At 39.4% G+C, this 13,345-nt stretch overlaps 1 protein-coding gene across 4 annotated transcripts in view; it reads left to right on the forward strand.

Moving 5' to 3' along the window:
• The window catches only part of CAMK2D (calcium/calmodulin dependent protein kinase II delta), a 305,138-nt gene that overhangs the window by 257,447 nt on the left and 34,346 nt on the right, over positions 1-13,345 (forward strand). For all 4 annotated transcript variants that reach the window (XM_075543891.1, XM_075543888.1, XM_075543890.1 and 1 more), the window contains exon 14: positions 3,551-3,599. In XM_075543891.1, coding sequence (XP_075400006.1) covers positions 3,551-3,599 — 49 coding nt within the window. The remainder of the gene's footprint in view (positions 1-3,550; positions 3,600-13,345) is intronic.

Below are 13,345 nucleotides of genomic sequence, written 5' to 3' on the forward strand. Positions count from 1 at the left end.
TATCGTCTACAAAAACTGTGCTCGCACGAAGGTCCTGGAAGTGGAGAGTGCCGATGGGGACTCCCCAGAGATGGTTGTCATTCCCAAGTCATCATGTAAGGACAGGACCAAGCATGTCATTCACATATGTACCCTAAAACTTTTACTTTACACCAATTACTTAAGTATTAGTTCCTATTTCACATGATTTCTCCAATTTTCTGGTAGAAAAAAATAGGGGAATGTTGGGTTTTTTTACCCCCCCAGAAAAGTGTAACTATGTAGCCAATCTTCTGTGTCTATAGCTCCTAAAGCAGATATATTCCTTTCAGTTTGAATTCATAGAGTTTGACAAATGTTTCTAAGTACAGTGATTATATCATTCACTTTAAGACCCTTTAAAGGTTTTTTAGAATGTCTTACCAGCTTTGGAATTACATTCTTTAGAACAGAATAGTCTTTTTTTATTTAAGTGTAGACTTTTCAAAGGTCTTTTTTTAGCTGAGTAGTAATTATGAGGACAATGTCGTAATCAATACAATTGGAACGTATTGCGAAAGGATGCCACTAAGAGTGTACTCACAGAGGATGTAAGGTCACAGTTGTCTTGGGGACAGACATTTAAAGGCCACGGAATAAAGAAGACAGGTTCTATCTGGCATAGATCTTTGAGAAACAGTGAGTGCCTCTTTGGGTCTCAGGACTTCAAAGCCTTGACTATTTGCTGATGAAGAATAAGGTCTTTTGCATGCTGCTGCTGGGCTGGGGGGTGTCCTGTCTCTCGAGCTCATCTGGAATATCTTTCATCAGAGACCTTGTCAGCTGCAACCTCTGACAGAGGTTAACATCGCTTTAGCTCTTGTTACTGCTTAGTTTTGTCTGCTGGCTTACTCTGCTCTCGCCCTCCCACTACTAAGACTGTACTTACCGATGCAACTGTTTCTTTCTCTATTTTGTTCTCACTCAGGAGCCCCAAACTACTGTAATCCACAACCCTGATGGAAACAAGGTATTCAGAAATAACCAACCTCATCTGACTTTCACAAGATTACACATCTTCGCAGATATCAAAGCAAAATAAATTCATTATTCTAAAATATGAATAAGCCGCCTTGCCCTTTTTCTAGGCCATTTTCATGGGGGGGGTGGTCTACATTATCAAGACCCATTACACATACTTCTTTCAAAACAAAATGAATTATCAGACCTTGAACAACAAACTAATGGTCCCATTAGTCAATAAAGAAACAACATCCGGCTTATAAAGTCTTCGTGTCAAGATGACTGTAGCTAACGAGATTCCATCTGGTCTTTTCTCTCATGCCTGCTTGTGCCTCCTGCTGTAGATGAATTCTGCATGAGATTTTAGAGTTTCTTGCTGTATCATTCCACTCTTCAAAAAAAGGACAACGAAGCTGAATCCATGCATATTTTTTAAATTGGGTGTTTCTTTTGAGTTCATAAATCTATGATTTGAGTTCTATTCCTCTGTGTTGTTATAGTGGTTTCTCTTTGATTTTTTTTTTTGTTGTTCTGCTTCTTAACTCCTGGTTGCTGGTGTTGGTTGGCATGGATTGGAGCAGACTGGGGTTTCATTTCTTGTGAAATGTGTTTTTTGTTGTTGCTGTTTATATGCATATCGATAATGAACATTTAATTATGTTGAATGAAGACTATAATATTCACCACACATTGTAAATTCATTACACAGCATGTTAACTTAATACTCTAATACATGTCCACAGGATGAAAGGAGACATTTTCTGAATGTGTGTGTTCCCATTTATTATTTCGCATACATTATGATATTCCCAAGGAAGGGAAATACTTTATTAGGATTTTATCAAACATTAAATTATACCAGGGGGTCTTATTTCTTGTTACTCTTATCAATCATGTTTAAGTTCTAGAAAAATTTTTTCCAGATTAGCACTTAATTAATATAATTGTTAAAATAATAAAGCATCAAGTGTTGTGTCCTTTAATGCAGGGTTTATTGGATAACTTTGACAGTTTAGCATGTTCTAAGTCCCTGAAAGATGTTAGACAGTCAGGACTGTCACAGATGAACACACATTTTTAAACTATCATTACCAAATGAAAGAGCAAGCCGAAGAGCTGGAGTGGACACGTCGCTAGTTGTAGCTCTGTCCGTTGTAAGAGTTGCTGCATGCTATGTCTTGCTTACATGAATTAGTTTATTGTTACAGTGCATGAGTGTACCTTCATCTTGCATTTCTATTTGAACACTAATCACAATAAGAAATGCATGAAGATTTTTCTTTGGCTTTTGTGTGTATGGAGACTCTGGAGACATCTGTAGTTAGTGTGTCCTTTGAGTTTACAAGGAGCCCTGAAGCCTAATGGCTTACCACTCAACTGCTAACCACTGGGGAGGTCAGCGGTCTGCACCTCCAGCCACGTTGCCGGGAAAGATGTGGCACTCTGTGTCCGTAAAGATTCCCATTTTTGGGAACCCTCTCGGGAGGCTCTTCTCCGTCCTCTCGGTCTCTGAGTCAGAGTTGACTGGGTAGCAGTGGAATGGGTTTCTAGCAGCTTACATATTGAATATAATAATTATTCAAATTGATATCCAGTTTGACCTTTTGAAGCTCAAAAAGGACATTGATTAATGTTTGTGTAACTTACCAAAGTGTGGTTTGCGTGTTGAGCATGTAACTACTTATTTGGGTTCTTGCTTCCTATTGTTGTCTCAGGTCTTAACTTCAGTCATTCCAACAAGTGGACACTTATGTCTTATGAATATTGCTGTATGTTTATCAAGCCACTTTAGGAGATGGATATTATGATTGGCAGTTACAGGGCCCTCTGAAGAGTGTTTACTAATTTCAGTTTCAATTGTGGAATAGTTTTGTCTTCCTTATGGGAGCAGAGATCTTATCAATGACAACAATTTCTAATTTCAAAATGAATGGAAAATCGAGTTATCCGAAGGTAAATTACTCATCATAAATTTAGGATTTGAAAATTCCTGAAAGTATAGTCAGCATATGTTAGCTTAGTAGCGTTCGCGTCTTCATCAAAGGATTCAGTGACGTGCCTTTTGCTCAACAAAGGAGTAAACAGGCTGGAAATGCAGTGCTTGGCATGGTGCCTCACACAAAGACGGTACAGTTCACGGATAATTAATTAGGGAAAAATTGTATGTTTTGTTTCTTCCATTATGCCAATATACTCATTTCCTCATAAATATACAGGGAAAAAGTGCATCTTATGGAGCATGGTAACACAAACATGGTCTCACAGTTTTTAAAATAAATCGCATACTTCTACGCCTTCTACAGGTTGCCTAAAATCACATGATCTCAGAGGCTAGGCAACCAGAATACTCCGTGTTTGAATTCTGTGCAGCATTGCAGCATTTTATTTCTGTTTAAATCACGTAACGTATTTGTTCATTTGCATGTCCGCATAAGCACATGGCCTGCTGCAGGATTTTGCATGATGTACATCACTATACATATATTTTTATATTTTCTTCTTTCTTTTTTTTAATCAAGAGGCCAAACTGTTCATTGTTTGAAACTTAAATGTGTTTTCTTCTCAATAGGAATCAACCGAGAGTTCAAATACCACAATTGAGGATGAAGATGTGAAAGGTATGATTAAGTTACAGATGAAGAATTCTAACTCAGAACATATTTCAGAGATTAAAATAATATGTGTATTTTTTCAAAGTAACTAAAAGTTTGGGAACTTGGTAGATACAAAAATATTTTTCCTTTTATGAAGACATTATTTCTAAGTTATGTGGATTTAGTTTGTCACATTTTTTCTTATATTATTTTCTTTCATTTTTTAAGCTATAGACAACATGTGCTATATTTATATACATTGGGATTTCAAACTAGTAACAGTAGTTTGGGAAATTAATATAAAATTGTAAAAAGATCCATCAAAAAGTAATTGAAAATATCTAAGTCTTGGTTACATTCATGACCCCATCTAGAAAATGATGTACATTCAAGGATGGAGTATAATTCTTTTTGTAACTTCAGACAGGTTTTATGAAATATAGTATTTGTAGTTGGCTTCTTCTTTTTTTTTTTTTTTAATCCTAGGTTTTCATGGACTTTTCTATTTAATTCTTGGTCTCCATTCAATTCAGTCCCCAGCACTATTTTAGCTGTCGGTCAGGGCTACTGTCAGCATAGTTACAGGCACTTTCTCAGTGCCTCTGCCCACACATACTAATCACATGTGTGACGTTGCCTGCTTCTTTACTGCACTGCTGACTTGGAAAGGTCCATTTTGCTTCCTTCTATTTTTGCACCTTTTTATTTTTATTTTGGTAATTCAATGTATGTGACTATACTCTGGGCTTGTCTAGAAGCAATTCCACAAGAGAAAGACCACATTAGAGATACTTAAAGGAACAGTACACCAATTAAGTAAATACAATCAGAAAATACAATTGCCTAAGATAAGAGCCTTTAATCTAATGGTGGAATGAGGAAGATATCGCCCTGACACGTTGCATCCATCTGAATGAATGAAGAGCGTGGAAATCCTCAGATGCAGGAGCTGTGTGAGAAATACAGGAAGTAAAAATGGCTCCAGAGCACAAGCTCACATTCACCTCCGCTGACTTTTTCCTCTTTGGTTGGTTAGAACAGCGGTAGCCATTAAAGTGCACTCTCTTCATATTACTAGCGCTCTGACCTAACTCTGCTGAAGGTCGTTAATCATCAGTTTTACAGTTGAAAGGTAGATAGCTGTGCAGAAGATTTTATTTAGTGAGGTTATTGATCTTGTTCTTGCCCCCGAGTTTAAATCTGAACTGATGTGATTTTATGAATCATTGATGCCGATCATCTTCGAGAGATGAGTTGTTTGTTTGCTCTTGCAATCAAAGAAGCAGATGTGCCATTTAGCTTCCCAATGATTCAGAACGCATCGTCTCTGCGAGGGCCTGCTAGCCCTTAGCTCTGCCATCACTCAACGCTTCTATGAGAGTGTCTTGCTCGTCCCTTGAACAGGAGCCAGAAAGAAAACAACCTCGGCGCAACGGGGCCTTCAAAGCCTTTATGGAAAAATTATCTTAGCTTTTCATTCTCTTTCTCCACAAACTTTTTGAAGCCTCCTCTCACTATCCGCCGGGGAGGTTGAATCTTTAGATAATTAAATACGATGAGGAAAATTTGAACATCTCAGTAAGAGGAGCACCAAGGAGAGAGAGAGAGAGAGAGAGAGAGAGAGAGAGAGAGAGCCCTTTCTCCAAAGGAATGCATTGAAGTCTTGGGGCTCTCGAAAGGAATACAACAACAAAGACAACCCACTGCCAACAAGCCAAATCCAACTCTCAACAACCTGATAGGATTTCGGAGACTCGGCAAATCTTTACAGGGACAGACAGCGCAGTTTTCTCACATCAAGTGGCTGGTGGGTTCCAGTCACCAAAGTCATGGTTAGCATCTGGTAATTGAGTTCAAGGTGCCTTAGTTTATTCTTTAAACTGAATATGTAAACTCCGAGTTTTGCTTACTTTTACTAGTCTGAATCAGTCTTAGCTATAACCTCTGAGGCCCCATTTATATTCGTTCAGACCCCTATCAGCTTTAAGCTGGTAACCCTTTTTAGTGTTGAATTACATCAGCGATCTTTAAGACTAGATGGCATTTTGAAAGGTCACCCAAGCTATCTTTCTGACTGTAAAGCAGGTGGTATGAAAACTGTCATAAAGGCCTTTACTATCTTTATTATTGCTGGCGATATGCTGGTCCAGCAGTCTATTAGTGCCTAGTTCTCCAGAAAGACCTTAACAGAGTGTGGCATTTGAGTGACTCTGCTCGTGCATCTTCACTTCACAGTTGTCTGTAGCTTTAAGTATCCTGGTAGGGAAGGTATTTATTTCCCAGCTCCATTGTAACCTAAAATTAGCTCTGTACATAACAGGACAAGCTCACAGGACAAATCCTTATGTAACCACGTCTTCTGAAGAAAACCCTACTATGTATACAAAAATTGCATGCCTTCCTTCCACATGCTTCTCAACTCACCCCTTTCATACAATGTTGTTATCTGTTATCGATGGTGAAACACCAGCCCCGACAGGCCCTACACACTGTTCCCATTCTGGCTGACAGCCTCATAGGCAGCACATGCAACTCCAGCATCTGACTTACATGGTGTCATGTGGGATACACAGTTCCTCAAACAGAACACAGTTCCCACGCCAAATGCAGTGCACAGTCTACACCATCTCTGAGGACTAGCCTGGGAGTGTCGGCTATTACTCCTCTTCTACTATAAAGAAGCATAAAAGACGAAAATATACACATCGTGGTGAGCTAGCTTAAGGGGGGGGGGAGAAATGATAGCAGAGTAACTTCTCGCTTTTTCATTGAAAGGGTGGTAGGGAGTTTGAGGGAGTGATACTGTGATACCCTGGGTTGACAAGCCCTTCTCAAAGCAGGACAGGAGAAAGCACAGCAGATGAAGGGTTCTACACAGTACGGGGTGCCCGACGCTTTCTCAGGATCAAAGATTTGGAGAAAACCCACTTTCCTTGAACTCAGATTGTCCAATTGCCATTCAAAAAGGCTCGGTTTTATGATGCCTTAGTGTATGGCTTGCCCTTGAATTGAATCCAGACCACCTCAGTTTCTTAATCCATTCAGCAAATGTTTACCATTTCTTGAGGGCCTACTGTTTTCCTTCTCCTTGTAAACTCACTCAAGATCTGTCACTGACTTAGAGAAACAATTCTTCTTCAACATGTTTTATAGGAATCTCTCATGCTGCCATTTTCAGTGTACGTCTCTTGCTTATTTCACTATCCCAAAATCTTACTGGAAAACTCAGAATGAAGAGAGAGACTTCAGCATATGTTTTCACCACATTTTCTCTTAAGCCTTTAGTCATCCTGAGGAACTTGTTATTTTACAACTCCTGCTCAAAAGCACATTTAATGTCATTGCTTTCTTTCTGCAAGGCAATGTGCTGACATCCTAGACTGTTCGGTCTTTCAAGCAACTTTCTAGTTTAGTCACATTTCCAGAAACCAAGTGCTATCTTTGACCAGTACACTCAGCAGCAAACTGAATACCAGGGAAAGGCTCTACTAATTTAAAAACAAATGGGAGTCTCAGCAAAGCATGGCCATCACTGTGGAAGAACAATAGTAATAGCAGACAGTTAGGTACTCATAATTTTTATTGTTTTTCTTAAAGAAGTTTTATAATAGCAAGAATTCATTCTCTTAAAATATGAATGATTTGAGGTATAAAATGCCTGAAGTAGTCATTTGTCTTTTGAAAATATTTCTAGTAATTCCTGTTATTTTATTTTACTGTTGTTGGAAATATACACAGCAAAAACATACAGCGGTTTCTTTTTCTAGTCAAACAATTCCTCTTATTAAGAAAATACCTTTTTGGACTTTGCAGGTGTTATCAAACAGCTGTCGTCAGTAGACCTCAATGTGTAGCGGACCATACTAACAGTGCTGCTCTTCAAGGGCCAAGGGCCTGGGGGTTTCCAAAGCCAATGGGATGTAGCAGTAGTCAGTCCCGTTCTGTATACATTTGAAGACTGTCCTTTGGTCTGTGGCTCTAGCCACAGTTTGCAGGGCCTGTCGCTGTGTGCCACAGTGTCTCTCCGCCTCATAGAGCGCCCAACACCATTGCTCAGAATCAGCCACTTCATCTCTGGTGGGCGCGCATCAGTTTGGCCCATCTGCTGCTTTTTCTCAGCCTTCCAGAGCTGTGCAGCACTGTCAAAGTTGGGCTCCTGTGTGGCCTTCTGGCGTCTTTATCACTCATCCTGCTTCCTGCATCTCGGTTCAGCTCACCATTCAGCAGCTCCTTGGATCTTGCTGTATTCATCCTTCTTACATGTCGAGGCCGTGGAGCGCTATGCACCAAGCCGAAATGTATTGCTGTGAGACTGAATGAGTCTAAGGACTTCATCCCCATTTGTTCTCCCTTTTTCCTTCTGCTGGCTAATCAGTTGAAACTGCAGATCATATTTGCAAGACTGCTGTGAAGGCAAAGACCCCAACACCTTATCACTCGGGTGAGGTCTTGCTGATTTCTGATGATGACTGGAGGCCGTGGTCTCATCTAAACTCCAGAACCACTGGATTTGTGACTCTTTTTGGTCCATAGCTCTTATAAACGTGTACATTAGGGGACAGTGCACAGACTAAACTCCCAGATTCAGTTATTCTTATGTTCCATATGGTCGATGAAAATTTTCGTTTCCTGGTGAAGATGACTGCATGAAGCCAGCTTTCTTCGGATCACCATACAGTTTGTAGCGCAGTTGGACCTTGGCCTTCTATGTACTTCTCTCTTCAAGAGAATAACCATCCACAGGTCACAAAGCTCTGGACGTTGTTTTTAAGGACCGCTGATACATGCGCTATCCTATGAGGCTGTGTTAGTCTGGGTTGACTAGAGAAACAAATTCATAGACACACAAATGTGTATAAAAAAGAGGTTTGTATACAAGAGCAGTTGAATAGGGAGAAAACATCCCAGCCCAGTCCTTATCAAGTCCATCAGTCTGATATTAGCCCATATGTCTGATACCAATCTAGAAAGGCCTCTTCAGACTCCTGCAACACATGCAATGACGCCAAATGCAGGATGATCACAGCCCTGTGGGTGCAGTCAGTGGCAGGAGAAGCATCTCAGCCCTGGCAGGGGTATTCAGTTCCCAGGGCTGCATCAGGGGAGATCCATGTGGCTTCTACTCAAGGATGTCTCACAGGAAGTGAGCAGAGAGAGAGAGAGAGAGAGGTGTCTCCTGCCTCAAAGGAGGAAAATACAGGAGTTTCCGGAATTCTCAGGAGAAGGCCATGCCCACACAGAGGCCACATTGGTTATGTTTTGATTGACAGGCCAGACTCCACCCCTTCGCTCGTAATCCTCTCAAATTGACACCAGATTATGTAACTACCACAGGGGCCAAATATTTCTAAAAAGACCTAAGGTGTACAGTAGCGTCTTTTAACTATCTAATCCAGGCCTTGATTTTTTTTAAAAAGATACCTTTGAAGGAAAATTGTTGTCTACATGCATGTATCTGTAACTGGTTGATATTTTAAATTTTAAATCAGTATCTGTAACTTATAGGACTGGTGCAGAATCCATTTCACTCGACCACTTTCTTCAATGTTAAAAACATTTTCATTCTCTTTCCCTCTTTTTGTCTTTCTTTCTCACATTCCTTATATTTCACCTTCCTATTCTTCTGCTTTCTCCTAGGTTTGTATCTTAACTTTGTCAGTGATAGCCTCAGGTTTGCTTATTGATGATGATAAAATACAGGGCAAAATTATTGCCAAACCCAGCTTAAAATAGTTCAAAATCAAAACAAAATATGTGAATGCACATTCAACATTAGAAAACATAAGCTTGCTCTATCTTAATAAACTTTGTATAAATGGGTTTTCCTGCTCACTTGTGAAACTCTGTATGCAGTTGTAAAACCAAAGAAAAAAATAATGTAGGACTAACAAGCTCCTGCTTACATTCCAAAAAAGCACATGTTGCAAGATTATTCCATCACTCGCAAGCTTGACTAAGCTATCGCTTCTTAAAATATGGGATTCATTTTAGTTATTCAGAAAGTTAAATTGACAGTAGCTGTAGATAGCTATCACTTTATGTGAAAATAAAAAACATGAGATTTGTAATTTTTATAATTAAAAATTTTGTGTTGCATAAAACCTAGTCTGCATTATATAGTTGTTATTATATTAAGTGAAATATTTCTATGTTTCTACTTTGTCCTTAATAACAATGTCCAATTTAATGAGATATTAAATTTAAAGTTAAGTGTAAGTTTTAAAGTAGAGTATTCCTCCATCACTTTTATCTTCTCAGGTTGCTGAAAAACTTCCCTGCAACCCAGTTTTCCTCCTAACAATAGAATTTAAATATTAAAATCTATACTACCACCTGTTACGTCTTTTTTTCCGGCCATTGATTCAATATAGTGCTAGCAGTAGAATATTAGGAAGATTTTAAAAATATTAATTAATGTACAATTATGTAACATAAGATGATGTATATATGGTAATACACATGTTAATTATATAAGCCATTAAAATGAAATAAAGAGTTCATTAGCAGTTGAATAAAGGAATAAATTGCCAGTTAGGGAATACTATTACAGTGGGGAGATTGCTGTCCACTAACGTATATATCCAAAATATTACTGTTTCACTAATGGACTTTAAATTTAAGAAATTAAACACATCCCAGTAAGAACAATTATGGGGTAGTGCTTCATGTGTCTAAAATATCTACTGTACAAAATTACCTTAACCCTTATCTAAAATTACTATTAGACTTATTCATTTCTATGTAAAAGTTTAATCATAATTTATTTTATTACCTATAAATAGTATATAACTCTGAATTATATGTTAGAATAAAATAAATATTTCAATGAAATATTAGCTCATTTTCTGAGTTTGAGTTATTTTCTGCAAATAAGTTATCTAGAAATAACAGGAAATGAGATCTCTGTCATCTAGTGATACTTTTTGTGAGTCAGCGAATTGGCGCTGAGGAGCTTTGCTTTTTCTCTGCCATGTATTTGTACTAGACTGTCTTTGATTTGCTGAGGAGAGAATGAATTCTACAGGTCTTAAAGGAGTAAGTCTTAGCCCTGTGTAAGTACATTTAAAAATACCCTGCTAGGGCATTCAATGGTAAGTCGTTCCGTTTCAGACCGGTGTGTTAACATATGTAAGTACAGACGGCACAGAAGAGATGACGGACGGCGTAAAGGAGTTTAGTGACAAAGGCTCTATAGGAATAAGATGTTTGGGTTTGGATGTTTTCTACATCTAGAATGATAACGGTTTCCATATGCAAACTAATGCAACAAATCTGTATGACCACCTAGAATGTACAGAATACTAAGTGGACACTAGACACACTGATGTCAAGTCTAAAGGAAGCAAAGATCGTTTTGCATCATAACACGCCTATCAAAATAACAGACTTGTTTAAATGGTTAAGGGAGTTTCAAATCAGCTGGGCTAATTCTGATATAAATGGGAAAAAATTAAAATCCTCAAAACTGGATTCATAGACAACATCACGATAAACTGAAGAAAACCATTAAGTAGTTAAGGAATGCATTTCACTTGGACCTACACATACACTCAACATGTATGGAAGCAAAGGTAAAAAAATCAAATGACCTTGCGCACTGGGCACATCTGCTTCCCAAGACCTCTTTAAAGTATGAACTAGCAAAGAGGCCACTGAGAGGACCACGGTGTGCCTGACCCAAGCCTGGATCTTTTCAGTTGTCCCATCTGGATGTAGAAACAGGATGACGAGCAAAGCAGACGATGGGAGAATGGGTGCGTTGGAGTACGGTGCTAGTAGTGGCCGTGGAAAGTACCCCGGACTGCCAGAGAACAGCAGCAGCAGAAACCTGTCTCGCAGGTAGTACTCCAGCTTACTCCTCACAGGGAGGAGGTGAGACTTCCTCTCATATCAGGAAGAACCGGTCCCGGGAAGAAGGCCGTATGCTTGTTAGAGAGAGGGTCATGAGAAACAGGAACACTCAGTGAGATGGATTGACACAGTGGCTGCAACAAGAGGTTCAAACAGAACAATCGTGAACATGACACAGACCCGAGCAATGTTTGATTCCTTTGTACACAGATCACTAGGAGTCCCAATGAAGTCAACAGCACCTAGCAACAATCTTGGTAAATTATAGGGGTTACACCAACCAAACATCTACTGCCGTCAAGTCGTTTCCAACTCACAGTGACCCTGTATGAACAAAGTAGAAGTATTCCAGGGAGTTTCTGAGACTGTAAAGCTTTACAGTTGTTGATTGCCACATCTTTCTCTCACAGACAGCAAGTGGATTGAACCTCTAACATTGTGACTAGCAGCTGAGCACTTAGCCCACCACACCACGAGGGCTAGCATACCACGTAACTAAACTGCACACACAAAAAGAACCAAGTCCACTTTACTAAACATTGCCTGCTTCAGAATGTTACAGGGTCAGCCCATTGAAGATGATATGGGTATTGGCAGGCAAAGGTTGGATATAAAGGAAAGGTCCAGTGCTGTAGATGTAGTTTCAGAGTCACTGTTCTGGAAGTTGTTGTGAGCCATTCAGTAACTACGCAATGCATGTATTGGCTGGATTTAGGTGCATGTGTTTTCTGTTCTTCTGGGATATGAGTTTGCTTTTCTAAATATATGTGATATATTAAGGCTAAATTATCAAATTTTCATAAAAATGGTGTTGAAGTAAGGAAAGCTAGAATGTAGGAGCTCTTTGGTGTCTTTTGTGTGATTTTCTTCTGAAATTGAGCATCTAGAAAGCTGACCTACTCTGATGGGATTCATCCCCATTCATTTCTTGTTCCTCAGTAGTTGAATCCCCAAACCAAACCCACTGTCATCGAGTCAATGCCAACTCATAGTGACCCTGTAGGTTAGGGTAGAACTGCCCCCAGAAAATTTCTGAGACTGTATTGATGAGAACAGAAAGCCCCATCTTCCTCCCACGGAACAGCTGGTTGTCTCAAACTGCTGACCTTGCAGTTAACAGCCCAACATGGAACCACAATAAATAGTATCTATTTCATCCTGGTCCCAATACCCAGTTTGAGAGCTTTGCAGACCTGGATAAACTTCCTGAACTTCACAGTATCCCTGTGGGTAGAAGGTAGATAATAGCATTATTTACTTCATTGTCAAGTTGAAAATTAGAAGGAAAAAGGCATCTAAACTGCTTGTCACAATGTTGAGTGTTGAAGTGTTTCAGCCAGTGTCAGCTGCTGTTACTGATTGGCGTCAGGATCCTACATGAGTCATGGGATATACAAAGATGAATGTAGCAGTGTTGCCATGTTCAAGGTCCTCCAGGGCTGCTATCACAGATCTTATAGTACATGTGTCCTAGAACACATGGAAAGCACCAATCCAGATGAGCTTACTCTGAAGGATTCCCAGCGATACAACTTTTGAAAATAAGATTAAGAGATAGGAGCAATTAATCAGGTGAGGAGTGTAAGAGGAAACACATTGCAGGTGAAAGGACACAGAAACACATCATAGTGTAGTAAGGCACCTCAGGATACTACTGAAGAGTGAAATGCATGCTGGGAAAGAGAGCGAGAGCAAGCTTGAGAAGTGGGAACCTCTTAAGAAGTGTGTGTTGGTATTATAGACCCTGAGATTTAGAAGGTTTTGAGCAGGGAAGCCACGTAGTCTCATTTCCAAAGGCAGACCCCACTGGCAGCACATTCATGCACATTAGGGGTGCAAGACCAGTTTTAGCATGTTGTCAAAAAGAAAAAACTTGACTATAGAAGGGTTGAGCTTTGTTTTGTTTAGGTATTTTACTG

Source organism: Tenrec ecaudatus, chromosome 3, assembly GCF_050624435.1.
Source record: "Tenrec ecaudatus isolate mTenEca1 chromosome 3, mTenEca1.hap1, whole genome shotgun sequence".
Lineage (NCBI taxonomy): Eukaryota > Metazoa > Chordata > Mammalia > Afrosoricida > Tenrecidae > Tenrec > Tenrec ecaudatus.